Source organism: Pollachius pollachius (assembly GCF_949987615.1).
Source record: "Pollachius pollachius genome assembly, chromosome: 1".
Taxonomy (NCBI): Eukaryota; Metazoa; Chordata; class Actinopteri; order Gadiformes; family Gadidae; genus Pollachius; species Pollachius pollachius.
The window spans coordinates 18,409,100-18,435,980 of NC_136934.1; the positions used below are offsets into that span (position 1 = coordinate 18,409,100).

The 26,881-nt window shown below is 47.7% G+C and overlaps 3 protein-coding genes across 6 annotated transcripts in view; all 3 read left to right on the top strand.

Annotated features, from left to right (window-relative positions):
* The first annotated feature begins 280 nt into the window (after nt 1-280).
* Nucleotides 281-3,001, top strand: ankrd39 (ankyrin repeat domain 39). The gene is made up of 4 exons (XM_079743106.1): nt 281-469; nt 612-715; nt 1,650-1,853; nt 2,512-3,001. Exons 1-4 carry the CDS (start codon nt 376-378, stop codon nt 2,656-2,658), a joined length of 549 nt encoding a protein of 182 aa, XP_079599232.1. The 5' UTR covers nt 281-375; the 3' UTR covers nt 2,659-3,001.
* A 1,039-nt stretch (nt 3,002-4,040) lies between these two features.
* Nucleotides 4,041-16,561, top strand: LOC307088283 (G2/mitotic-specific cyclin-B2-like; the record flags this gene model as incomplete). The annotated part of the gene is made up of 5 exons (XM_079754135.1): nt 4,041-4,145; nt 4,229-4,465; nt 4,661-4,801; nt 4,873-4,999; nt 16,542-16,561. 5 exons carry the CDS (start codon nt 4,041-4,043, stop codon nt 16,559-16,561), a joined length of 630 nt encoding a protein of 209 aa, XP_079610261.1.
* Nucleotides 14,383-26,881, top strand: part of fgfr1a (fibroblast growth factor receptor 1a) — a 31,198-nt gene continuing 18,699 nt past the window's right edge. For all 4 annotated transcript variants that reach the window (XM_079737993.1, XM_079737994.1, XM_079737995.1 and 1 more), the window contains exons 1-4: nt 14,383-14,961; nt 19,531-19,682; nt 23,827-24,075; nt 26,211-26,300. In XM_079737993.1, the coding sequence (XP_079594119.1) occupies nt 19,592-19,682; nt 23,827-24,075; nt 26,211-26,300 (430 nt within the window). In that variant the 5' untranslated portion in view covers nt 14,383-14,961; nt 19,531-19,591. The remainder of the gene's footprint in view (nt 14,962-19,530; nt 19,683-23,826; nt 24,076-26,210; nt 26,301-26,881) is intronic.

Here is a 26,881-nt window from a genome sequence, read left to right on the forward strand (position 1 = left end):
GGTCCGTCGTGGATCAGGTTGTCTGTGCGGAGCCAGAGAGTAAGGGCTTCATATCGTGGAAAGATAATGTTGGTGTACATATATTAAGAAATTCAGACTGCCCTTCCTTTATACTAACCGATTTTTTTTACTGATTGATAACTAAATTAATTGTCTTGTAACAAATTAATTGATGGTTAAAGACGTGCGTAGCAAGACGGAAGGGGCGGGTACTGCGAATTAAAGAACCGTAGAAGAAGAAACCCGGAACTGAACCAGTAAACGGCAGGATGTTTAGAGATTGGCCCCTACACACTAGTAGTATATATATAGAGAGAGAGAGTCTTACATGGGTGTTCCTCTCTGTTAGTAAAACCTTTTCTTTGAAAGTTCCTCATGGCGTGTGACCAAGAGCACAGTTCATGCTGCACCCATCCATGTTCTGCACCGAGTGTTTATCAAACCCTGGATGAGATGGACTTTGAAAGAGGTTAGCGGGCAAGCAGTCAGAATACGAAGTTCCTAACCCAGGCAAAAATATGTCGGACTACTAGTTAAAAACTACTAGTTAAGACAAACTGAATTTATCTAATTAAGACATAACTAGGTAAACTGTGTTTTTATATATACAGGTATCTGGTGTGCTGCAATGGACGGTGACATGGACAGGGTGAAATCCCTGATAAAGACGGGTGTTGACCCCAACCTGAGGGACACCTCCAGATACACCGCTCTGGTGAGGACGCCCAGGGCCTCTACGAATTCTATTTTTTGCATAGGAAATTTCTTATCCTAACGAGATATCCCAGAAGTAATTGGAGGAAAGGAGTCTTAATGCCTCCTTTAACCCTCATTTAGCATAGGTTACTCCTGAGTAACCTTTACGAAAAGAAAGGAGATAGTGCTATCCCATATCGTCTACGGCGGCAATATTTAAAGCAACATGCCATTCTTTAATAGGTCCATGCATGCCACCGACAAAGTTTACCCACTCTACGCGAAAATGCATGAGAAACGTGGTACAGCAGGAGAAGAGAAGAAAAAAAAAAGATAATGGATACCAATTCCAGAAACATTATTTGAATTGAAATAAATTCATTTATTGCTTGTTATTCACAATATACACCATAAAAAGAAAATGCCGACTTCAGATTTAAGAAAGACTACTGGGGCCAGTTAATTTCAACATCAACATAAGTTGAGCCTCTTTTCTTTCACATGTGAATTGGGATTCAAGTGGCCCAAAATATTTCCGTTGGCCAAGTCCGACCTAAGTGATTATCACTATTGGTGACAAACTGATTGAAAGCAATACGACAAGAACATGGATCGAAAGAGCGCTTGTTGTAGTCCAACTTCGGAAAACTGTACTCCACGCTAGAGACGCTAGAGGTCAGCAATACTCACCGTCGCAAAATGACGTCGGTTAGGAAAAGTGGAGCCGAATTCATTTTAAACAATGCTGTCTTTTCCTATGTTCGAAAGGAGGCACCTTTTCATATCTCCTTGACCCGATGACGTTTTTCACAAAGGTTAAGGAAAGGGGGCATATAGGTTAGGAGATTTGACTTCATTGTGGCCCCCGCTCTGTGCACCAAAGAGACCCCTTCCCTCTACTACGAACAACCTGTGTATATGAATCTCAAGCTCTGCGTCACCCTGTGCTCCAGCACTACGCCAGTCGCAGCGGGCGCCTTGACGTGTGCGCCTTCCTCCTCCAAAGCGGCGCCTGCTCGTCTCCCCAGACGCCAGGGGGTGCCACACCGCTCCACCGCGCAGCTTACTGCGGTCACCTGGACGTGGTGGGGCTCCTGCTCCGCTACGGGGCAGACCCGCGGCTCTGTGACGACGACGGAGCGTCCCCGCTACACAAGGTGATGCCGGCCCGCCTGGGGGTGGTTTGTGGGGTCGACTGTGTAGTCGGTCGGGGGTTTCAATCCGAGCAGAAAGGGGCTGGGGGAAGGCAGTCTATAGACCAGACCCCTATCTGCCCGTTGCGATGTCGATGCGTTCTGACATTGGGCAGTTGGCCATCAACTCACATCCACTACGTACGTAGAAGGAGACCAGCCACTGACCACAAACCTTATGTTCCCACACTGAGCTAGTCCATTGGATTGGGAGGGTTGAAGCAACACAAACTCCATAGTTCGTCTGATAATCATTGATCAATGAATCAATAAAGAACATCAAATAAAGAACTACTTTGATATTTTCACATTTGGGGTTTCGAGATGAACTAATATAATTGTAATATACTAATGTAGTATATTACTGTAGTAGATCCATACCCTGTCCACGTCATGGGGTATAGCTGCCCATGGCATCAGCGATAACTTAACATTTTTAAAGTATTTTGGACCTCGTTTCAAAAGCCGTAGTTTCAGCTAAACATGGACGTTATGGTAGAATCTTCTCTTCAACAGAACATTTGATTGACTCATGTTTCCGTTGATGATATCATGAATAAATCGCTGAGCCTTTTAATATAATTTAAGCCTATAATAAGTCTGTGTGTTGATATGTGTGTAGGCAGCCGAGCGCGGTCACACGGACGTGTGTGAGCTGCTCCTCCAGCACTTCCCCGTGCTCCGTAGCCATGCCAACAAGAAGCTCCAGCTACCTCACCAGGTGGCCCTCGATGGCCCCCTGCAGGGGCTCCTGAGACCCCTGTCATGACCCCCTCTGCGCTGACCACTGGCCCCAGGGGGTCAGGCGTTGAATCAGAACTGAGAACAGAAGGGATGGCCGGTGAAGAAGACAGAAGCAGGCGTCCACGGCCCTGGATGGCTGGACTGTGTTGGTGGTCCTGGAGTGAAACAGGATTACTGACAAACTGCTGCTATAAGTCCCGTTAAACAATTGTATTTATTGAAAGTTGTTTCTATTGTGTTATTCTTTATTTCCACCCATGAATTGAGTGGTTATTTTATTTAAATGACTTAATTGACTTTAAATACATATAAACCGACCAGAGTGTAAGAAGTAAATCGTCGTCAAGTCTCATTGTTGGAAGGCGTAAAGTGTGAAAATAAAACCAATGTAAAGCAGTACATGATTGAGGCCTAGTGTAATTTTGTATAAATTATAGGCTATTTTCAATAAGGCGAGTTGAAGAAAGGACAGCTCAACCCTTCCTGTTCATCCTCAGTTCTACAGAAAAATAAATAGCAAGTTTTCGGCTTCTTTGCAAAGAAGACACTTAACGAAATTGCAGAGCCATTAGTCAGCCATTAGTGAGTGAAATGTGCTGTGATAATATGTTATTTATGTTATTTATTTACTTTGAGAAGCGGTGTGGGGGCACCCCCTAGTAGTAGGAGCCTCACACTGCGCCCAGGGCCCACTTGCCATTGTATTTAGGTCTAGCGATGAGCAACAATTTTTAAAGGCGACATGCTTCTGCCATTCGCTGATGAAGATGACGTTGATTAGCTGACGAAAACGTGTTCTTAAATAATAAGTTCCTAATAATTCCATGACACACAGTTTTTTTTAAAACTAAAGTGTTGTTCCATCCAACTACAAGCAGCATATGACTACAAGCAGCATACCTTTGCATATGAATGCAAAGGTAATGCCACTAAATGTCAATTTGTTTTGCTATCATTGTTTTCACATTTTTCTAATTGGGGGGGGGGATCTAATTCCAGTTTACCCTTCAAATGTACCGCAAAACCAGCCCTGAACCAGAAGGTCAATCAGACATGTGTGGCAGTAGTAGCTCCGTTTCATGCTCTAGAAATCCCCCTGCCATCCCTACTTGAAGAGGTGGCCGACATCTCCATGAAAGAGGAGGAACTCTGCGAGTCATTCTCGCACCTTATCCTTACTTTTGAAGATATCGATGACCAGGATGTGGCGCTGCCATATGTGTGCTGAATATGTGAAGGACATTTATGCCCATCTCATGGCTCTTGAGGTAAGTAACACTTCCAGATGGATGTATTCCAATGTTTTGTCACCAGATGGCTCTGTATTTATTCATACTGGTTTCTCTTCTCTATCAAAAACAAAGTGTGCGTCCCAATTACATGCAAGGCTATGAGATCAATGAAAGAATGAGGGCCCTTCTGATCGACTGGCTGATCCAGGTTCACTCGAGGTTCGAGCTGCTGCAAGAGACCCTGTATCTCACGGTTGCCATTCTGGATCGTTTTCTACAGGTTGGTATAGTGGGGACTTGTGTCGTCACTGCTTTGGTGGCCCATGTTCAACTAAATACTTATCCCTTCCTCTGCACTTGCAGGTTCAGCCTGTGTCTCGCAAGAAGCTCCAGCTTGTAGGTGTGACTGCAATGTTGGTGGCCTCAAAGTATGAGGAGATCTACAGTCCAGAGGTAGCAGACTTTGCATATATCACTGATGACGCCTTCACCAAAGCTGAGATTATGCTGATGGAGCAGATGATTCTCAGGGGCCTTAACTTCAACCTTGGACGTCCTCTGCCTTTACACTTTCTCAGGAGGGCCTCCAAGGCTGCAAGTGTAAGTAGGGGTTGCTAGTGAATGAAGTATTCATTTCCAGGCGTCTTGTGAATTTGAATGTATACTAGGCTGGTTAGTTATTCAGTATACCAAGTTGACTTTAAATTCAATGTGTTGCATGAAAGGCATAGGTTAAATAACTCCTTGCCATTCACAATGGTGTGTAAACGATGACACTAGCCATTTTGTTTCCAGTCCAATGTGGAAAAGCATACCCTTGCCAAGTATCTTATGGAGCTGACCCTGATGGATTATGAAATGGTGCACTACCGGCCCTCAGAGATCGCCGCTGCTTCGCTGGGCCTCTCTCAGCTCCTGCTGGAGGACCTTCCATGGGTGAGACCAATGATCAATGGTTCATTGTAGTTCTCCAGATTCTAGTGATCTAAAGCGTGTTTCTCCTGCAGTCGCCCACGCAGCACCACTACGCTACTTACGACGAGGGCCACCTGAAGCCCATCATGCAGCACATGGCCAAGAATGTAGTGATGGTCAATGAAGGCAAAACAAAGTTTCAGCTTGGAAAAGCAGGCAGTATAATTGGAGACATGTTATGGAAGACTCTAGATCATTGTTGTGCTGATTTGTTCCCCTTCCAACAGGCTGTCAAGAACAAGTACTCAAGCAGCAAGTTAATGAAGATGAGCCTGATCCCTCACCTTAAGTCGTCAGCCCTTGTGGCTATGGCTGCTCCTTTGCTAAAAGACTGAATGCATTTTATATTAAATACAGATTACCATTTGAACTACTTTGGGGACAGGTTGCCTTTTTTAATAAGCTTTTTAAAAAAATTCTCCAAATTGCATTTTGTACATTAATGGGGCTTGACATAAGAAAGCCCCTCATGTAATATCATTCAGTGTTGTATTTGAAGTGAAAATGAGTTGCATTTGTAGGAGCCAAATCGTGCTCTTGGTAACTCCTGCAATTTACCTAGAGCGCCTATTTCCCATGAGACATCATTGTGGGCTGGTGTGCAATAGGACAATTTCCTTTGTTCCAAATTGCTTGATATTAAACCACGTCTAAAATACCAGGGATAGGCCTACACAGTACATGATCAGGGTAATGCATCATTCATTCTTGCCTCCGTGTAGCCCTTTCACTCACCAGAAGGGGGAGCTTTCGTTCCAACCTTGGCTCTGGTGTCTGGCCCACTGTAATTGGAACTGGGTGTTTTACCAATTGACGATGTGCACGAAGCTTGCAGCTCTCCGGTTGACCTCATGCCGCTTTTCTGTTGTATATAACTTGTTAGAAATTAGCAAGGTAAAAATATTTCTGCCACTACATTGAGGCTAAGAAAATGGCAGCTTGTTCCTCAAATAGGCTACACTTTAATGCCGATGTCCGAATTAATACTATCTCAATCACCAACTGTAAGAACAATATTTGTCTTTCTAATGTTGACAAAGTCCTGAAGGATGTGACATTGGGGAGATTAAGTGGTCACATTGGCTTTGTTTCACATTTTCTGCGAAGGCCTCGGCTCAATAAGGGGAACAATGTATTCTACCATCTGGGTTTGTGAAGGATCATAACAGCCAACCAGGTCGCCAGCATTTTAACAAAGTTGTCTGGACACAGTCTATTGATTTGCTTTTTATTTAGTTATGGGGTTTTTTTCAGCATAGTTTAAGCCTCAGCCCGTTTTGTAATTGTACACTGACAACGGGATTGATCTCAAAGCGTTCCGGTGCAGCAGGCATAAAAACTCGTAAGTTCAGCGCTTTTTCTTTAATAAATGTGATCAGGATTGTGCGTCTTGGCTGATTCACAACAGATGCGTCATTTGTGTATTTTTAAAAACAAAAAACAAATGAGTGCAAGGGACTGCAGCACGTCGTTGTTTCTGAACGTACTTAAACGAGACGAAGAACTTTTGAAACAGTCACTGAAAACCAAGTGAATGCGGGGTTCCCCTCCGTATTCTCTCCGTTTTTTGCCCTCCTTCCTTCTTTTTCCTTTGTTCACGCCATTTTCGAGACGGAGTCCATGAACGAAAGGAGAAAAAAGGCAGCAAGCAGGCAGCACACTGCAGTCTAGAGACTTTCATTGGGTCCGATGGTGGGTGGCGTTTCCATTGCAACCTTCCAACCACATCCAGTGCCGTGACTGGAGGGGGGCCAGCCACATCTGGAGCTCATTGCAGCTGACGCCACACTGAGGAGGAGATGGGGTAGGGTGGGCTTGTGTTTGGGGCACACGGTTTGGGGGTGGGTGGGTTTCTATGTCAGTTTGGAGAACCAGGCCAAGCTAGCTGTTTACACTAGTTTGACAAGCACCTCCTTCCACCAACACATGGAGTTGTTTGTTGAATTGTCTTTCTCTCTGCCCCTACATTAATGATATTGAACCCTTTAACATTATGTGACCCACAAGCCTGAATGAGAACATTGTTGCTTGTCATTTGTTTTCAGAAAGGCTGCTATTTCATTTCTTTTGGATAGCGATTTTGATCCCATCGGGGCGACATCGATTGATCCTCTGCCAAAGTGAAATAATCAAAGTCGAAGTGATTTGCTGGGAGTTCAGCGGGCTAATGAAAGCCCTGTGTGGTGGAGCCTATAGCAGAATGCGGTTCAAAGGCCTCACTGGAGCGTCGATAGGGTTTCATAAGCGGGCTTCAGACGCGGTCGCCTCCACTACGTGTTGGGGAATGAGCTCAGGAGAAAAGCAGAAGAGAACTAGACATCTTCTCTCTCCATTCTCCTTGCAGCATTGAAGATGAGTTGAGTTGGTCCGGACCTTCATGTTTCAGATGAAACCACGTTAGTCTCAATGTGTTATTGAAGGATTTCAGGACTCTGGGTTTTAAGGCTCCGCTGAAATGAGGAATTTGGATTGCTGCTCTGTTTGGCGAGGTTTATTTGGAAAGCAATGAAACTTCCTGGCTCTGAAACCCACTTCCACCATAATGAGCCCGAGTTAAACCAGGACTGATGTTTTTCCCTCAAATAGAAGGTGGTTTGAGCGGCCCATCATAGCCGGACCTGGAGCAGCAGCAGGCTGTGTTCAGGGGGGCCGGTGCTGTCAGTTTCCCCTGCGTGGCTGTAGTCTCCAGAGTGATGGAGACAGGAAGTCTTCCTGTCCTCACACACACACATAATACCAGCGTTATGTTTCAGCTGTTTACTCTACACGTTTTCTTCTTCCTCGTTCGTTCCAAACACAACATGTGTTTCAATATTTCCATTCTAGGTTCATGTAATTGGGGCCATCATTTCTACTCCACCAAGTTCATTCAATGCTTTTTCTTTAGGGAATCAGTTTCTTTGTGGAGGCATAATATCTTGAAGAGATTTTTGTGGTAGAAAAACCTTGTACACTGTCATCTTTGACACACACACACACACACACACCGGACACACACACACACACACACACACACACACACACACACAATTTGCTTGGTCCATCTTCATTGATTAGGCAGTGGCGGGGAAATTAGGTACAGGCCAGAGAGCAGACCAGCAGGCATTAGGTGATCCAGACAGCATAGGGCAATCCCCAAGTACCTCATCTAGATTGGGGAGGAGTGGGGTGTGGGAGGGAGGGTCATGACTGATTGTGTGTGTGTGTGTGTGTGTGTGTGTGTGTGTGTGTGTGTGTGTGTGTGTGTGTGTGTGTGTGTGTGTGTGTGTGTGTGTGTGTGTGTGTGTGTGTGCGTGCGCGCGCAAGGTTGGGAGAAGAGTCCATAATCAGATCTAGCACAAGCTAGTGAACGTCTGTCTCTTCCTAATTGAATGGCGGTCTGCGTCCACTTCAAAGGCGGGCGTGTTGTGTGATAAGCGAGGTGATGCTGAAACATTGGAGCAACAGCGGAGACATCATGGGGGGAGGGTCTGCAGTGTGTCTTCTTTTCTAGCAACTAGCCCAGCAAAGACCCTCACACATGGTGAGCCGATCTCCCCAGTAAGCCCAGAACCCAGGAGGTACCCTCCATCATGAACCAATCCTATCCTGCATCATCAAGAGAAAGCAATACAACTGTTCCCAAAGCACCTACTAGATGTTGACCTAGAGAGATTTCCAATGGGAAGATTACCTACAAGATGGTTCTGTATCAGTCTTGCATATGGACCGAATTATTACGGATATCTGGGATACATTGTATTTTTTTGCCAGATCCTAAATGTCTGGAATTCATTTTTCCTGTAGAGGATGTGGTAACTTCCTGAGTTCAAAAGAGCAACACCTAAAAGCAGTGGCCAGGTACATATTACCCCCCCATGTCACCTATATAACAAATATCTTATATATTTAACTAGGCTATTAAAACACTTTCCCTCTCTCTCCCTCTCTATCTCTGTCACCCTCTCTGTCTTTCCATCTCTCTCTCGCGCGAGCGCTCTCTTTCTATCTCTCTCACTCCCTGGGTGGGTATTTTTGTATATGTATGTGCCATCGAAAAATAAAGTTTAACAGGAAATGTGTGTGGTCATAGTTTAGTTAAACTCCTCAACAACATTTCACAGCACGAGGGCTTGAAACCCCCCTGTCCGCTTTCTTTATGCTTCGTCCAAACACACATCTGTTATTATTTTTCATGGCTCTCGCCGTGCGTCCACTCTGCAGAGTATTTACGCTGGGAAAAGAATGTTTGTTTAGTTTCCTGAATGGTACAGTTTAACGCTCCGCAGGCCCGGGGCGAGATGCATGGGGTAGCAGCTCGCTTTATATTGATTATGGAGATGCAATCTCTTCAAGAGCATGGTCGGACCAAACAACGCAGAACCTCCAGCGCTCTCCATCCCCACTGGCCCAGTGATGAGGCTGCTAATACAAAGTATTACATATCTAGGTCGCTCCATGCACAAGTGCAACAGCATCAGCTAAGTATGTGCTGTTTACTATTTAGTTTAGCAGATGCTTTCATCCGAAGCTGCTTACAGTGAATTAGGACACTTCATCACAGAGGAGCAGCTCCATCTGACAAATCAAAAATCATTAACGAGAAATCAAGAAATCAAGAAGTCTCTGTCATTTCAGATCCACTGCTTTTGAATACTTCTGTACTGTAAGCTAACCTGCTGAATTTAGCATACCCTGTATATTATATCACACTAATAAACTTCTGGAAAATAGAACTCTGTATTAAAGTTGCCAGTTGGGGATCTTCAGAATAAGGGTGGAGCACTTTTTAAATGAACCAGACTACACCACGTCTGTACGCATTTAGCCCATGTAGCAACATGAATTCCCCTTTCAAGTCTACATACCATATGAAGCGGTTTGCTCTGATTGGATCACGGGTCCACATGGGTCAGGTGGCTGAGATATCAGAGGGCCTACCAAGGCCTCATGTCGACTATCTGAAAGAAAGCCAACACAGTGCATCAAATAACTGAAACTATCTTTCTGTTTATGCTGGATGATATTATGAATGGATGCTGTAAGAGCTCCACTTTTGTCCTTTGGTGATTGCATTTTGGATTGTAGAATACCAATAGAATTTGTTTATGGTTCATTATTGTAACATAGAAATATCATTTTAAAATGACATGATATAATTGTGGAAACACTTAAGTGAGAGAAAGCAACACACTTTGTTTTTCTTCATTCTTGTATATTGCCTTGGTTTGTCCCCCACACATGAACTAGGTGTGCTCTACATGTGCAGACAAGATGCTGTCTGTATGTTCTTGTTGAGCCCCTCCCCCTCTCCCCCTCTCCCCCCTTCCCCCCTCCTCATTTACATAAGATTCCACACTCTGTAGGACGTTATCCAGCAACATGGGAGAAGTGACTGCATGACAATAGCCGAGCAGAGATGCAACAAAACCCCTGCCTCCCATCCAGAAGGAAGGAGGCTTCAGGGCTAAAACAATGGAGCAGGCGTGGCCGTCCCCCCAAACAACCTTGTCCCGTCGCCCCCCCGGAACCAAACCTCCCCACAAAGGGAGCGACGGAAACCAAAACAAACGGCCGCCGTCGCCCGGTGTGAGGGACGAGGCCGGACGCCTGCCCCTCGGTGTAACGGACCGTGGCGACGACGTCGGATCCCCAGGCCCCGCCGGAGACACGGCGTCCGTCTGTCAGCAGGTGGAGCGCCAGACACACGGCTCCATTCATACCGCATTCCCGCCCTCCACGCCGAGGGCCGCGTCAGCCCCCTCACGGGACGCCCGCCGTGGAGCAGCATGGCTGGGCTGACACACACACACAAACACACACAATAATTCATTTAATTTATATAGCGCTTTTCTAGACACTAAAGGTCGCTTACAGTGAAGGGGGGAACTCACTAACCACCACCAGTGTGTAGCACCCACTTGGGTGATGCACGGCAGCCAATCGGCGCCAGAACGCTCAGCACACACCAGCTTGAGGTGGAGAGTGAGGGAATTAATGAGTCAGACAATTATACAGGAGGATGATCAGGGGCCAGATTGAATGAGCCTGGTTGGGCCAGTGAGCCACAATGACAAACACAATCACACCCACACAAGCAAAAATGACACACACACATGCACACACTGACACTCACACCCACAAGGACAAACACATCAGACACATAAGCAAAATGACACACAAACACAATCACACACAAGCAAAATGACACGCATGCACACTCACAACCACATACACAAACATACATATACACGCGCGCGCCAAAGCACATACGCACGCCATGTCACTCACACGCACATATACAAACACACACACACACACAAAGGGGGTCTTCAATCTGCCTCAGACAACAGCCTGCATAAAGGCTCCTAAAGGCCACAACGGCATCATGTCAAAGAGCTGGTAGAGGTAGGGGGGCGGGGGGGGTTCTGCCTTTGTGTGTGTGACTGTGTGTGTATGTGTGTTATTTTGGGTGGGGGGGATGGGTCGAGTATAGCTGGAGTCTGCTAGTGGAGGTGGAGGTGGTGTTTTTGTGTGTGTGTGTGGGGGGGGGGTGTTTGCAGGCCCCCATACAAGATGGGGGCCCGCTGATGGATGAATGAGGGGCTGGGCCCCTGCAGCGAGGGGCTGGGTCTCTGCAGAGGGCCCGTCGAGGCTCAGGGTGCACAGAGGAGGATATTTGTACTTCCAGGGTAACAATGGAATGCAAACAAGAGAGGGAAGGACAATCAAACAGACCACTCTGGGCTGTGAAGAAGCTGCTAGGGAAATCGCCATGCAAAGCCTCTGGGGCGATATTGTCCCGTCTGAGCCCGGCGCGGCAGGCTGTTTGTTCCCAGGCTGACTCACGGCTTTGCCTATCTTCGGTTTGCTTTTGCATAAGGGCATTCTGGGCTCCTACATATTGTCCGGCAGATTTCCTTAGACTGAAAGGAAGAGAGGAGTGATCACAAGTGCCCTGCCTGATCTTAACACAGAGTTCAGTCTGTAAGATACAGCTTTTGTCTTCTCCGACGGGGTGAAGATTCAACTGACAGACACAGCCCAAAGTGCCCAACAGACTCAGAAAATAATGGAAATGAAACAAATGATTAATCTTCCTGGAAATGAATCCACCCCATCCATCATTTCTCTGACTTTTATGTTATGCAACTATTTGGCTTTGTCTTCAAGGTCGATTACCTCATATGCTATTGCCAAACGAGACCTCATGTTAGTTTTTCCATATCATTTTATGCCCACCACTTCAATACTGATAGGGAGGCAGGATACATAGCCTTGTACATCATCAGAACCCATAACAAAATGAACTGATGTCCCTCTGTCTCAATAAACAATTAAGCAAAGAACTTGGCTGGTCAACCAGTGTTGGAGCGTACCCCGAAGTGGATTGTTTTCGTTCTCCTTCCCCTCCTCACTCCAGATAAGATGTCAATCCCACTCCCACAGCACGGCCTTGTGCTCTTCTTAGGACTATTGTGGAGGAACACATCCCAACACTTCTTTGACTGCACATGTACCTTATTCCTACATGTTTACTCTCTACTCTGGCAGTGTGGATCTATTTTCACCGTTCGCTGACGCACACCTCCAGGATCACTCCATCAGTAAGACCAGAGAGAAGGAGAAGTGATGACGTTAAAGCGGCGCCTATAAAAGCGGTCGCTGTGAAACCGTACCGAACATCAAAGTTTGGTGCCGTGCGCGCCTAGCCAATATCTGCTCCAATGAAACGGTAAGATGTGGTTGGTTTGTAGGCCTCCACTCTCCCTGTAACTGTTCTGCTCGTAAACATTGCTCGGTTTAGAATACCCTAGTAGTGGTTTTTAGACTTGCTGTTCTTCTTTAGTGCAAATGTTCTCTTTTAACTTTCCTGAAGGGGCTTCAGAGTGAAACGACAGCCTTGGCATGTCTAATTAGACAGAAACAATTTTATCAAGTTATGGCCATGTGACTGATCAGCCTTTTGAAAGAAAATCTGAGTTCTAGATGTTTACTGATAACCATGCACACTGCATGCGAAATGTTGGCCTATTTTTAAAAAGCTCAAAATGATCTGTATGGATCAATATAATTTTTTTCAATTATTTGGTTCATCGCTTCATTCCTGAATCATGTCTGAAACGCTCACTGCATTCTCTAACGGTCTCAGTGAGTCTCTTCTTCACAGACAGAAGTCAACGTCCCTGTTTCCTCCTTGGTGGAAAGCAGACTTGAGATCAGTGGGTCATCTGGGTAAAAACCTTGCAGTTTTACAGACCAAACATAACACTGTAGCTCCAGCGTTGTGCTAAAAACCTTCATTCATACTCTCCATACGTTCCATAAAAGGAACATGAATCACACTGCTTCATCTTGTGGACGATAATTGCGGGCTTGGAAATATTTGAATCTATCTTCCATGAAGCTTTATGTTTCCGGTATGCTGTCACCAACATAATAGCATTGGTTTGTTGTTTTCGTGTTGACTAACTAACAGATGAGTTACCAGGCTGGTTTGCTCTCTCAGGCTCTATCGCTTGGTATTGCAAAGGATGTCTGCACAACACTGCCTTCAGTGGAGGTTGAAGAACAATGCAAGGTTAATGCAACAGTAAAATATGTTCAAGCGTCATTCCTCCACTCCCTTTTCCCCGTCTTCTTTCATCTGACTACCAAGCTGAGATTAATTTGTCAGTCAGCTGTATTGGTTATCAATCACTTGGAGACGTTGACTGGGTATCAAAGACCACATGATGATCCTTAGATATATATGTGTTTGATGAGGCACAATATTTTTAAGGGATTCATTTACTTGCCAGATGCATCTTCCACTGTTGAGGTCTTTGAAATGTTGCCAATACTATCCTTATGTCACCACAACAAAGGCATTCCATAGCTGCCCTGGACGGCACGTTAATGAACAGTCGACCTCCTGCACACATATCAGCTCGTACATTTCTTATCAGTACACCGTAGGGGAGTGGCAGAGAAAAATGCATTGATCTTATTTTATATTTACAATCCCACAATTAATAATCATTTCTGTAAACATATAATTTGTGTAGCGTTTTTGTAAACATCGACGGTTTATTTTGGTTATCTATTTCATTCAGGTCATCCCTGTCCTGGTTTGTCCACCGTGCGTCCATTTGTTATGTAAACACACTTTATTGTGCTATCACATTCATTTTTGTGATGGCAAAAAGTTATAAAGTCAGAATTAAGCATTCCCTTTGACCTTAATAAAGCGTTATGGGCAAACAATAATTAAAATGTGATAATTTAAAGTGTGGACATTGCAATACAAAATGTATCTATTGTGACTATTCTAGGCCACTTCATAAACCTCCCGACCCCTTATCTACATCATTAAGAAACAAAATTAGGCTATTTTCTATCAAGTAGGCCCAGAATAGGACTTCGGAATAAAGTAAAACCGAGTGTTGCTCTACGTTTAGCTGGGAGAACTACAATCCCAGAATGCTCGGCCGGCCCGGGCCGGGGGGGGAGAGAGGCTGAGAGGGGTGAGGAGGGACGGGGGAGAGGGCTCGACTAGCCTCCAGGATGCGCCTAGTCTGAGATCGGAGGGGGGAGGAATCCACAAGTCGTGCAGCACGTCGTCTTGAAGCCCAGCGCCCGGAACGCTCCGAACAGTTCTACGCTGTAGATCACCTGGCTGTACTTCAAAGAGCTCGAATTCTTCAACCACTTTTTGTGTTGTAAGTTTCCAAAGTTTAGGAAGTAGTTGGTCGGAGCTGAGTTGACTCTCCCACCGGGAGCGAAAGGATTTGGGATCGAGTCCTACAGCATAACGAGGCGACACCGCGTCTCTCCTCCACCAAACGGATCTCTGCCGCCGGTTCTTCTGATCCAGAGGAGCTCTGAACCGGAGAAGATCGCTCGGTAAAGCTTATTTTTTCTTGGTCCGCGGGGTCCACAGGTCCACGCTCGGCTGAGTACCGGGGCTTTGATGCTCGGGCGGTGAAACACGCTCCAGTCCGCCGGAGGGTTTTTGTTCGCTGGTTTTTGTTCGTACCTTGTCGCGGACCTCAGAACTGAGCTGGATTTTTATTCGTGTTTTTGAAAGTTTTCACCATCCTGAGCCGTGGAGTTTCTCCATCAAACTAGCCCGGGTTCACCCTGCAGAGCTTCGTTTAAAGGTGAGTTAATGGTTCAGGTATATAAAGTCCGAATTGAGATTAAAGTTTCTAGTTAGATTCTGGCTGCTCAACGGATTTGAGGGTTTTGATTTCTTGTTTCAATGAGAGCTAAGAGGCTTGGCTGTAATGTTAGGGTATGTGTTTTCAGATGTGTTCAGGTCATCTTTATTTTTGAACGATGAATCAGAAAACGATTATGTCCTGGTTCTTAACTATTTTTTGTAGGCTATTACTCGAAATTAAGGAAAACAATCCACGCTTCCATGGAAGTGCTTTTGGGAAAACAAGTCCACCCCCAAAGCTCCTCCGGGGCCCCTAGCAGTAAAGCCCCTCTCAGGAGGAACACACTAATGTCCTGGTCTGAAGACTGAAAAACAGTGAAACACATGTCACACACTTCAGGTTAAACGGCAATCAACGTTTTTCATGCTTATCTGATCTTGATTTTCGGTGATTTGCAATAATCGATATATTGTGTCATCTTCTACATCAACAACACTTGCTGATAGGTCTATGTTTTTACCCTGTGTGTTGCACATTTGACTGATAAGCTGCTTCTTGAAATGCAAGTATCTAGTCTTACAGATAGCCACTGAACAGCTTCTATTGTATAAATAGACGCAAAATGAAACTGTGTGTGTAAACGTAATTCTTTACAGGAAACATCAGTGTACCATAATAGCGTTTTGAAATATAGGTTAATGGAACATTGTAAATATCTTCGGTCACAATCAGATATTTTCTGACCAAAGATATATTTTCTTTTTTAAACGTATACACGGAAAGACTCCTAATTTTACTAAAATACCTAATTTATTTAGGTTTAACGAGGTATCTACAATAATAGTGTTACGTTGACTGGGTAATATATATAATCCATGGACATATATTAAATGGTCAATGTAAATGGTTTGAGAACATGTCACTCGGTTGGGCTGGCTTTAGGAAGAGTGTGTGACAGTGGAAGACAGATGTTATGAACCCAACAGTGACTTGGCATGGTGATATTGTTTGCGATGCACCAAATTCCACACATAAGTCCATTTAATTTGCACGTCACTGCAACCCCCCCTCCTCATGGATCATACAAGCAGGGTGTGAACACTGGGAGGCAGTGATTTCAATTCCAAGTAGGGACCACCCAACGAGAACAATAAGCCCGTCTGCCCCGAGAGATAACTGTGTCCGTGAACCGTTCTCCGCAGTGGAGCACTGGCTATCCCAGGGATATATGTTGTTGTGCTGGTTACTCTAGGCAGCGGTGGTGGAGGATCCTTTGTAGCGCGATGAGACCACTGTGACATGTTTGTTTTGTTTGGGCTGGGGCCCCGGGGCCCTGTCCAGTGCGGTAACACGAACTGCAGCCCTGAATTACACGGGGCTGGTGGAGGAGCCCGCAGACGGCCTCTCCCCCGGCAGAGAGCTGATAGAGGGCAGAGAGCCACCGCTGCTGAACGGGAGCAGGGGAGCGGAGTCAGGGAGAGCACTGAGCGCTAATAGAGCCTGGTCCTGTGGACCTAACCCTCTGCCTATGGCACTAGACCTCTAGTGTGCCCCCATACCTCTGCCTGGGGCCCTAGACCTCTGCCTGAGGCCCTAGACCTCTGCCTGGGGCCTCAGACCTCTGTCTGTAGCCCTATACCTCTGCCTGTGGCCCTATACCTCTGACTGTGGATTGGGTGTCTTGTATGACGTTGTTGAAATCTGGCTTCTGTTCTGTAAGGGCAGAGTAAGTTATGGCTACGATGTTCATCGTGTCAAATGACTAGAGAGATAATTTGGTAGAGCGTAAAATACTATGTTTGGTGGGTATTAAATGATGTGCTCTTCCTACCTCTCGCTGTCCTTTCAGGGAAGCCCCAGTTGGAGTGACATGAGTAAGGAATGCTCTCTATCTCTGAGATCTGGTAGCTATGCCTCTGGAACTCCTTTTTCGTAGCTTGGGGCTATAATAAGTCAGACTATAGGAAGCTTAATAATGTAGAATTCAAAACGAATTCCCAAACAGTGTTATGGATGCATATTGCATTGCTGCAACATTGTTTTAGTTTTTGATTTTTTCAGTTGAAAAAAGAATGACATGAATGATGAGCTCCAGCTTACACCCCTCTACTTCTGTTTTGGTCTTCACCCAAGATCAGCTCAACTTCTGCTCCGCCGGAAGGTGGAAACGGAAAGACATTCACTAGCCTTGCCAAGTAGCGTAGCGTGTTTGAACAAGACACCGCTCTGCCAAACGGCCCTCACAGAGCTGCAGTGACACCAGAAAGCTATGGGGGGGGGCGGGGCTCCAGGTGTTGAGTGTGTGACCCCCCACCCACCTAGGCCACTATCATCAACCCAAAGGTGTCCTTAGTCAATTTGGTGTCTCCAAAGTAAACAAAAGGCAGATTTGATTTGCTAATTAATTCTCTGTGATGCAAAGCATCTATATTTATCTCATTTTGTCGATATTCAATACTGACCTCTTCAAGTAATTGCTTTCAGAGATAATTTCATTACTTGGTCCTGTTAGTTTTTTTGTTATTTCATTAGTGTCTCCAAGACGGTTCTTTAGATTAACAAGTGTGAATTGTGTTTCCCCTCATGAAGTTTGCTCTCTATGCATGCGGAGGCGGTCTTCATTAGCCAGACTTCAGCCATTGTTGCAAATGAAATGACCGGCCGTCCCTCCCTCTAAATGAGACGGAGTACGGTGCTAAATGGGGGGCTGCAGTACTTGGGGGGGGGCCCAATTTATACTGTGGCGCCTCAGCGTGAGCAGGCCTGCGTGAGCTCTGGGGCCGACGCTTCCTGGCACTCGGATCCTCCACAGACCAGCCTGGCATGCTGCTTATAGGACATGCACTACATACTTCTTACACTTTGGCATCCATCACTCTATCTTCCCACATGCTTTTCAGTTTACCTGTTGAGAACCTTTTCTCTTCTTGCAAAGCCATAAATATTGACACACACACACACACACACACACACACACACACACACACACACACACACACACACACACACACACACACACACACACACACACACACACACACACACACACACACACACACACACACACACATAAAGAAAGCCCTGTTGTCTTAGTGGTACTGGTGGAAGCCGAGGGAATGTGATTGGCTGTTGGCTTTTTGCACTTCCTGATGCCTGGCAGCAGAAGTGGATTTCTTGGAACGTTACCAAACACTGACTCACTGCTCCGAGCCGGGATGACCAGGCGTCTTTATCCCTGCTGGACCCGGGCTGAGCCCACTCAGCTGTGGAACACTGGGCCATTCTTGGAAAGTGAAATTGAATTGGGTTTGAAGGGAAACACAATGAACCTTTGAATGATGGACACAGCAACAACAATGGCCGTCCGGCCCAAGCTGCGTCCTGCACACGCAGGCTGGAGCTTCTTCAACAGGGCTACAAAGATACAACTCCTTCTCTCTAATGAGTTCATTTCTGCTGAACGGAGAGCAGGCCATTGGGGTTTGGAGGATGGGTTTGTAGGGCATCAGGGCTGAGATGGCTTCCAGCCTGACTGGTCACATGTAGAAGAGAGTAGGACACCGTGAGCGCTGGCCACTCCCAGCCCGGCGAGCGTGGGAGCGTGCGCTGGCGGCGGGGTCATGTGGGGGCTGGGACCAGAACCAACCGCAGGGCCGTAGATCTGGAAGTGTGGAAATGATAGTTTGGCTGTCCCTCCACAGGGTGTCACATAACGGACCGAGTTCAGTTTTTTACTCGTAACAAATTCCTCAAGAAGGATTATGGGGGTTAGAGGCGAGTGTTAACCTCCCTGGCCAGATGCTTAAGAGGTGATGATGTGAGCAGATGTGCCTCTGTGCACGTCACCACTAAACTGACGCTATGTGTGCAATGTCCTCACTGATGGCGTAATGGCAACAATTGCAATAGGGTCACAACCAACATGTTCTGGATGGGTGTATGGTGGTTAGTTGTTTTTTTTGGTGTGTGTGTGTGTGTGTGTGTGTGTGTGTGTGTGTGTGTGTGTGTGTGTGTGTGTGTGTGTGTGTGTGTGTGTGTGTGTGTGTGTGTGTGTGTGTGAGTGATCAATCTTCTAATGTTATCTGGTTCTTTCCTGAATTAAAGTAAATGTATTTATTTATTCTTGCACTTAAAAATAGTAATTTGAATTGTGTAGCATCTTATCCTAGCTATATTTGTTGTATACGGGGAATCAGTTGACCTTAAAATTGTTAATGCATTGCACTTGTTTCTATGAACATCCTTACTGAACAGTGATATATTGATTATTTTTCTTCTGACAAATGTACTTATTGTAAGTCGCTTTGGATAAAAGCTTCAGATCACAATATTCTAACACAGGTAAACCAGTATTTACTTTGTACATTTGGACCAAAATTGCTTAGATCTAGAAATATAAAATTGGTCTAAAACTTGTTTTAGGTAAGGAATGAAAGAAAAATAAGCTATGTAGCTAGCTTTTTCTTGATGCTTGTGTTATGCACCAGAGGAAATAATTGATTAAATAGCGACGGTAGTCCTATGATTTCTGATTTCTAAGTTGCTTGGTTTATTTTCTACTTTCAGATTAGCACTGCCTGAATGGAGTGCCATTTACAGAGGAGCCAGCAGATTTAGGTCCTGCTACATGATGGGGCCCAGCATGCTACTGGTCTTGGCTCTCTGCGCCCATGTGTTGCCAGCTCAGTCGCGGCCTGCTAGCGCTACTGCAGATGAAGGTAAGACCACTTTTCAAACCTTTATTTCTCAAAATCTTTTCTTGCATGTCAGTATTTGTCGAATGCTACTTTGTATACTGTCTTATGAAATTATTGGAAATGGTACCCGGGGGGGAAATGCCAAAGTTCCACGTTCCTCAAGTAAATCCCAGAACATTCCTGTGTCTTCTGCACCCCGCCCCCATAGGCTGGCCAACACCTCAGTTCTCCTTTAAAACACACTTCTTCAGATCCAAATGTTATTTTCTGTCTCTTGTATTACTTTTGGCTATTACAGATACTTTCTCTCTAATTTCCCTGCTCACTAGAAGTATGCCCTCAGATGTGAATGCCTTTATCACTGTCTTTTTATAAAGTATGTTTTAGAACTCCCCATTGGATAAGTTGCAGAAGAAAACCGTACCCTGATCTAATCACTGCACAAGTTCAGTTCCGAAACGGGGGAAGAAGACATTGAAATTGAAGCCCTAAAAATGTGTCTCTTGGACAGCTTCCAGCGGGGTAATGGCTGCCTGGACTTGCAGGAGTTTGGATGTTTACACTCAGTATTTCGGAAGTGGAGCACAGCAGAAGAATATGATAAAGCCCTGCATTATAATTAGAGTAATTATGCGAGAGGTTCTCTCCTTGGCAGCTAGCCCGAAAATAAAGTTGGCAGTGCTATGTTTAAAGCGGGAGTGGGGAAGGGAGGGGTAAATGAGTTCCATGTGTAGCCCAGGGGCCGCTCACTACCTAGCTCCTCTCCTTTGTAATGAAAAGGTATTTGTTGTCACCGAGAGATAAGTTAACTGCCAGTGAAACCATAAATTAGCTAGGTTTCTTTGCTCAGGGAAAAAGGAAAGAAGAGGCTTCCCTGAGCACACACCCTTATCCCCGAAGATTAGGTTCCAGGAGTCTTATTTTCTGCTCAGGCTCAGGCGCTGGTTTGACTGGGTGGGGGAGGGATGGTTGATGGGTTTGTACCCCGCACCCGGTGCTCAATCACCAAATGGCCAGGTACTATCTATGCGCCGCTCCCCCCCCCCCCCCCCCTCCCCCCCACGAGCCTGGGAATGCGCCCCCCCCTCTGCAACACCCCACCGAGCCTCAGCTGTCCACAAACAATCACACAGGGAACATTTGGTCGCATTCTTTTTGTCTCGAGTGAGGAAACCAAATGTTTGTATGGAAATGTCTTTTTAACTAGCGTCCCCACTTACTTGTTTTGTTGTGTGGTTTAATAGAGAAGCTGTGTTCTGGAATTGTGGAATTTTTTGTTGACAACCTTCAGTGCTCATGGCTCTGAGTTTGAATGAGGCGATTCAGATTTGAAGAACAGTGGAAGCCTGCTTGATCATCTTTGTCCTTTCTGGCTTGTCAATCTGGACTTTCTTCAGACAGGGCATTTCCACAAGGCAGATGCCGGGGTGTCACTCAAACACTGAGCTATTGAAACATGTTTCTCCTCCCTCTTGTGTGTAAGATCTGCTGTCAGAGCAGACCAAAGGCTGACCCTGCAGCAGAGGTCTTTGGGGGTCTGGGGGAGCAGACCCTCTCAGCCCTGCTGGATATTAGAATGAAAGTACAACCTTTCAGCGAGACATCCTTGCCCTTCTTTTGTCTGGAGGAGACACCATATGGGCCCGTGAGCTTGTTGCCGTAACTCCCATTTAGATAAGAAATAGCGTTGAGCTAATTTGTCCCTGCAGGGCCACCGTCGTTGGGTCCAGCGTGGCTCGTATGGGCTGAATGTCAATAGCCTGATTTGCTAGTGAAAGGTTTTCTACTGGAGTTCTTTCAGACCTGCTCATTGAATTCCTGCAGCTTGCTAATGGGCATTGTGCTATTCTCCGGCTACCCCAGACCCCCCCCCCCCCCCCCCCCCCCCTCAGCTCCGCTGCTATTGTCACTTATCAATTCTTCTGTCTCCTCCCTGCCCCCCACCCACCCCTTCACTCTGGTCTGACAGGGCTGTGGGGTGGGGGGGGGGTACGTGTGTTTTTCGCTGGGCAGAATTTCCGCGGCTCAAGCGAACCAACTTTGCTGCACTCAACCATCACTCTGTTGATGGCCAGGCAGGAAATCCCAGCAGTCATTCAACCAGAGTATTGCTTCCTATCTGCGACTCCTCAGCCCCCCTAGACTGGCGCCAGCTCGCAGGCTCCTGTTTTTTCTGTCTTTTTCTGGGTGTTATTTTTGCTCGGTTGCTTGTTTTACTAAACCGTGAACTCGCAGACCTGTGTGTTTTTGGTAATCTCAAACAATCTCTTTCATGATTGGTGTAATTAGGATGATTTCAAGGGATGTCAGTCAGTTCTTCCCCCCCCCCACCCCCGGAATGGTGGAAGGGCTGCATTCCAGCGGGGAAACGCTCCCAAATATGATCCTTAATCCACGTTAATCCAATCATGGAGCGGGAGGATTAATCCCCAACAACATCCTGTTCAAAGGAAACATCCCCTGCACCTCACCGACGCCCCTGGGAGAAAAAAACATAAAGTGGGAATTACCGTGGAAAAACACTTGTTGAGCAGAAGTATTTTCTGGCTAACTTTAATATCACAACATTTCTTTTAACAACTGACATGATTGTGATTTGCTGCGGTTATTTCTGGCACATGAACATCCTGTGCACGATACGAACGTTGTACCTTAGAAACCTGAGGTTGTTGTTGTGTTCACAAGGGTGACGCCGGCTCAGGGGCGGGTTTCAGGAGCAGATCCTCACCGCCTGCTCAAAAAAAGCAACCAGTCATCTTTATTGGGCTCAGTGGCTTTATGAGTCTGCTGCCAGATTAACAACCGGGAAGATGACGCTGTCTTATCAGGGCCGTTCACATCTAAAGTCAAGGGGCACACACACACACACACACACACACACACACACACACACACACACACACACACACACACACACACACACACACACACACACACACACACACACACACACACACACACACACACACACACACACACACACACAGCATGCTGGTGGTGTTCAGGATGACGCTAGCCCCACACTACGCCCCTGTCCTCTCCCCTCGGCTGGTGTTGTTTTGGAGGAGAAAGTCGATCTGTCCCTCTGGCCTCTTTTCCTGCCCGGATTAGGGGCCGACCGACGCATGTGATCCAGGAAATACCTTTACTAGACCCGACCGGGGTCGCCATAGCAACTGGCACTAGAACCTGCCGCTGCAGGCCCTCTCTTGCTCGTCCCTGTGCACACACGCTGCCTCGCTCTCTCATTTGCACCCCCCCCACCCTCATTGTCTGAAGGCCTTTGTTGTGATGGAGGGAGGGTGGATTAATGTGGCAGGGTTTGCTGACGTTGTTCCGAGGCTGCACCTAATATGGGCGCGCTTCCGGCTGGGTGGGAGGCGACCTCACAGCCGCGTGTGTCAGAGCGACGGTCTGCTTGTCTCCCATGAGGTCCGCAGAGTACCGTCTCCCAACTGGGCTCTGACTGGTCTCACTGTTGTTGCTAGGCAACGCATTTGCTCAGTCATGTAAAAAAAAAAAAATGATATGCATATAGTTAACTTTTATCAACAAAAAAAAAGTTGGTAGTTTTTTAGCAAAATTGCCCACAAATTAACTCTCTGCCTTAAATCCAGGGACAAACAAAACTGTGTGTGTGGGGGGGCTCAGGTGTGTCTCTCGGCGCCCCCTCCATGGTGTCATTCTTCTGATTGAATCTCACCTTCCTCTCTCAAGTAGCTCCTGGCCGGCCGGCGGTCGCCGCGACCAATTTGGGCGGCGATTTAATTAGAGGAAGCGGTCGCCATGATTGCGCCCGTCAGAACTTTTTAGGGAGATTATAAAAAAAGGTTGCTTGTTAATTCCTCTCAGCCCTGTCTCATGTCCTTTCATTGATCATTATGGTCCCCTCATCCATTACCTCATCCAATTATTATTATTGAGAAGCCATCACCTAACCATTATACTTTTTTTAATAGTGTCGAGTTTTTAGAGTCATGAAATGACAGGTTTGATTTTCTTTCGATTTTTGTCATGAAAACTATTTGTTCCTTATTCTAGTTTTTCCACGAAGAATGTCTTGTGTCCGCAAAGACCCCAACACGGTGGTCTCCCGCCCTCTAAGCTCTGCTAGCTGTGGTCCGTTCCTCCTCACCCCCACGGCCCCTCTCCCCCTCTCCCCCAGGCCCCGCCCCGGAGCTACCGGCCGAGCTCTTCACCCTGTACCCCGGGGACCGCCTGGACCTGGACTGCCCCTCCAAGGACACCCTCCAGGCCGCCGTCAACTGGACCAAGGACCAGGCGGCGCTCACCGGCGACGAGCACACGCGGCTCCACGGCGCGCAGCTGGAGATCGAGACGGTGGAGCCGTCCGACTCGGGCCTCTACGCCTGCACCTCCTACGGCAACTACAGCGTGTTCTTCAACGTGTCCGGTGAGGGCCGGGTCTCGGGTCTGCGTCACCGTGGTGCAGGAGGGAAGGGTTCAACCGTAGCCATGCATCGACTCTGACCGGACCCAGAGCTCGTTCAGGATCTGGAAAAGTCCTGTTGTTGTTGTTGTTTATTCTCTTGGTCATCTTGCCAGGACGTGCAGTGGGCACAAGGAGTACTACGCGTTGTTTTCTTGTGGGCCCCTTGTGTGCCCTCCCCTTTAGTGAGCCCTCACTTAGTTGGCCCTCACTTAGAGGGCCCTCACTTAGTGTGACTTCACTTAGTGGGCCATCACTAAGTGGGCCCTCCCCTTTAGTGTGCCCTTACTTAGTGTGCCCTCCCTTTAGTCTGGCCACATTAAGTGGGCCCTCCCCCTTAGCGTGCCCTCCCCCTTAGTGTGCCCTCCCCCTTAGTGTGCCCTCCCCCTTAATGTGCCCTCCCCCTTAGCGTGCCCCCCCCCCCCCCCCTTAGCTTGCCCTCCCCCTTAGCTTGCCCTCCCCCTTAGTGTGCCCTCCCCCTTAGCGTGCCCTCCCCCTTAGCGTGCCCTCCCCCTTAGCGTGCCCTCCCCCTTAGCGTGCCCCCCCCCCCTTAGCGTGCCCCTCCCCCTTAGCGTGCCCTCCCCCTTAGCGTGCCCTCCCCCTTAGTGTGCCCTCCCCCTTAGCGTGCCCTCCCCCTTAGCGTGCCCTCCCCCTTAGCGTGCCCTCCCCCTTAATGTGCCCTCCCCCTTAGCGTGCCCCCCCCCCCCCCCCCTTAGCTTGCCCTCCCCCTTAGCTTGCCCTCCCCCTTAGTGTGCCCACCCCCTTAGCGTGCCCTCCCCCTTAGTGTGCCCTCCCCCTTAGCGTGCCCTCCCCCTTAGCGTGCCCTCCCCCTTAGTGTGCCCTCCCCCTTAGCGTGCCCTCCCCCTTAATGTGCCCTCCCCCTTAGTGTGCCCTCCCCCTTAGCGTGCCCTCCTCCTTAGCGTGCCCTCCCCCTTAGTGTGCCCTCCCCCTTAGTGTGCCCTCCCCCTTAGCGTGCCCTCCCCCTTAGCGTGCCCTCCCCCTTAGTGTGCCCTCCCCCTTAGCGTGCCCTCCCCCTTAGCGTGCCCTCCTCCTTATTGTGCCCTCCCCCTTAGTGTGCCCTCCCCCTTAGCGTGCCCTCCCCCTTAGTGTGCCCTCCCCCTTAGCTTGCCCTCCCCCTTAGTGTGCCCACCCCCTTAGCGTGCCCTCCCCCTTAGTGTGCCCTCCCCCTTAGCGTGCCCTCCCCCTTAGCGTGCCCTCCTCCTTATTGTGCCCTCCCCCTTAGCGTGCCCTCCCCCTTAGCGTGCCCTCCCCCTTATTGTGCCCTCCCCCTTAGCTTGCCCTCCCCCTTAGTGTGCCCACCCCCTTAGCGTGCCCTCCCCCTTAGTGTGCCCTCCCCCTTAGCGTGCCCTCCCCCTTATTGTGCCCTCCCCCTTAGCGTGCCCTCCCCCTTAGTGTGCCCTCCCCCTTAGCGTGCCCTCCCCCTTAGTGTGCCCTCCCCCTTAGCGTGCCCTCCTCCTTAGCGTGCCCTCCCCCTTAGTGTGCCCTCCCCCTGAGCGTGCCCTCCTCCTTATTGTGCCCTCCCCCTTAGCGTGCCCTCCTCCTTAGTGTGCCCTCCTCCTTAGTGTGCCCTCCCCCTTAGTGTGCCCTGCCCCTTGGTTTGCCCTGTCTAGTCTAGAAAGTTGAGCAAGAATAGCATTGCTAGATATTTTGGGTACAGACGTGTTTGTTGACTGTGTGTCTCACAGTGTTCGGTCCAGATGTGGTTCAGACCAAACATCCTACATGCATGCACCCTGGATAGAAGCCCTCCTCACATCCACATCAGCCTCTAGCTCGTCTGCCTCATGGTTCTGTTTATGAGACAGTTGCGTTCTCCTAGCAGGTTGTCCTTGTTTACTGACCAATATTTATTTCAAATTAAACTGAAGAACCTTTTCCCCTACTGTGGCTGATATGACGGCATTATCTTCTATGAAGCTAGAAGCATCATGTGATGCTCATGCACACAGCTCCAGTCTGTAGCCAAACATTCATATCTTAAAGGCGTTTGTTGTAGCAGGAGGGCCTTCTGCCTTGATCTCAAGGAGAATATGCTGAGGTCTTCAATGATTTACTCACAATTCCTCCTCTTCTTCCAGTGGATACGCTGGCGTCCTCTGAGGATGACGACGAAGAGGAAGAGTCCTCCTCCGAGGAAGCTAAACTCCTGGGCAGTGGGAAACTGCTACGTAAGTGTTTGCTGACATCGCCCCTCTGAATGACATCGTCCTGCTCTTCCCTCTTCCTCTTCTGTTTCTCCAAATCCAATCAGCAGCAGCGAAAACACATGTCATGTGAGGACATTGAGCGTTTTCTGATGAATTAATGAATGAATGAGTGAGTGTTTGAACACCCTGGAGGGCTATGATTCAGCCGCTGTGGTTACGGCGTGCATGCTGCTACAATATACACTCCCTCATCTCCAACATCTGGATGAGGGATTTCACTTATGGTGAATCACAACTCTCTCGGTGTGTGTGTGTACACGCAAAAGGAATGTCCCCATCCAGTCGACCGCTGTGGTGAGCCTCTGGATTTTTTGCTTATGAGTCTGCCGGGCCATTGAGTCCCCCAGGCACGGTCAGCTACTAGCAATACTACTACTACTGCGCTGCCCCTCCCTACATCTCCCCTCCTTCCCTACCCCCGCCCAAAGCAAGCACCCTGAGCTAGCGCCGTGAGCTAGCGCCCAGAGTTAGCTTACTCGTCAGAACACGGCCAACTACTGGTTCGCTGGCTTTTACCACACGTTGGATGCAGAGTTGAAAGA

Coding starts and splice junctions, on each gene's coding strand:
- ankrd39 (XM_079743106.1), top strand. CDS start 376: ATGGCGTGTGACCAAGAGCACAGTTCATGCTGCACCCATCCATGTTCT. Junction 470..611: donor TGAGATGGACTTTGAAAGAG/GTTAGCGGGCAA, acceptor TTATATATACAG/GTATCTGGTGTGCTGCAATG. Junction 716..1,649: donor CCTCCAGATACACCGCTCTG/GTGAGGACGCCC, acceptor CCTGTGCTCCAG/CACTACGCCAGTCGCAGCGG.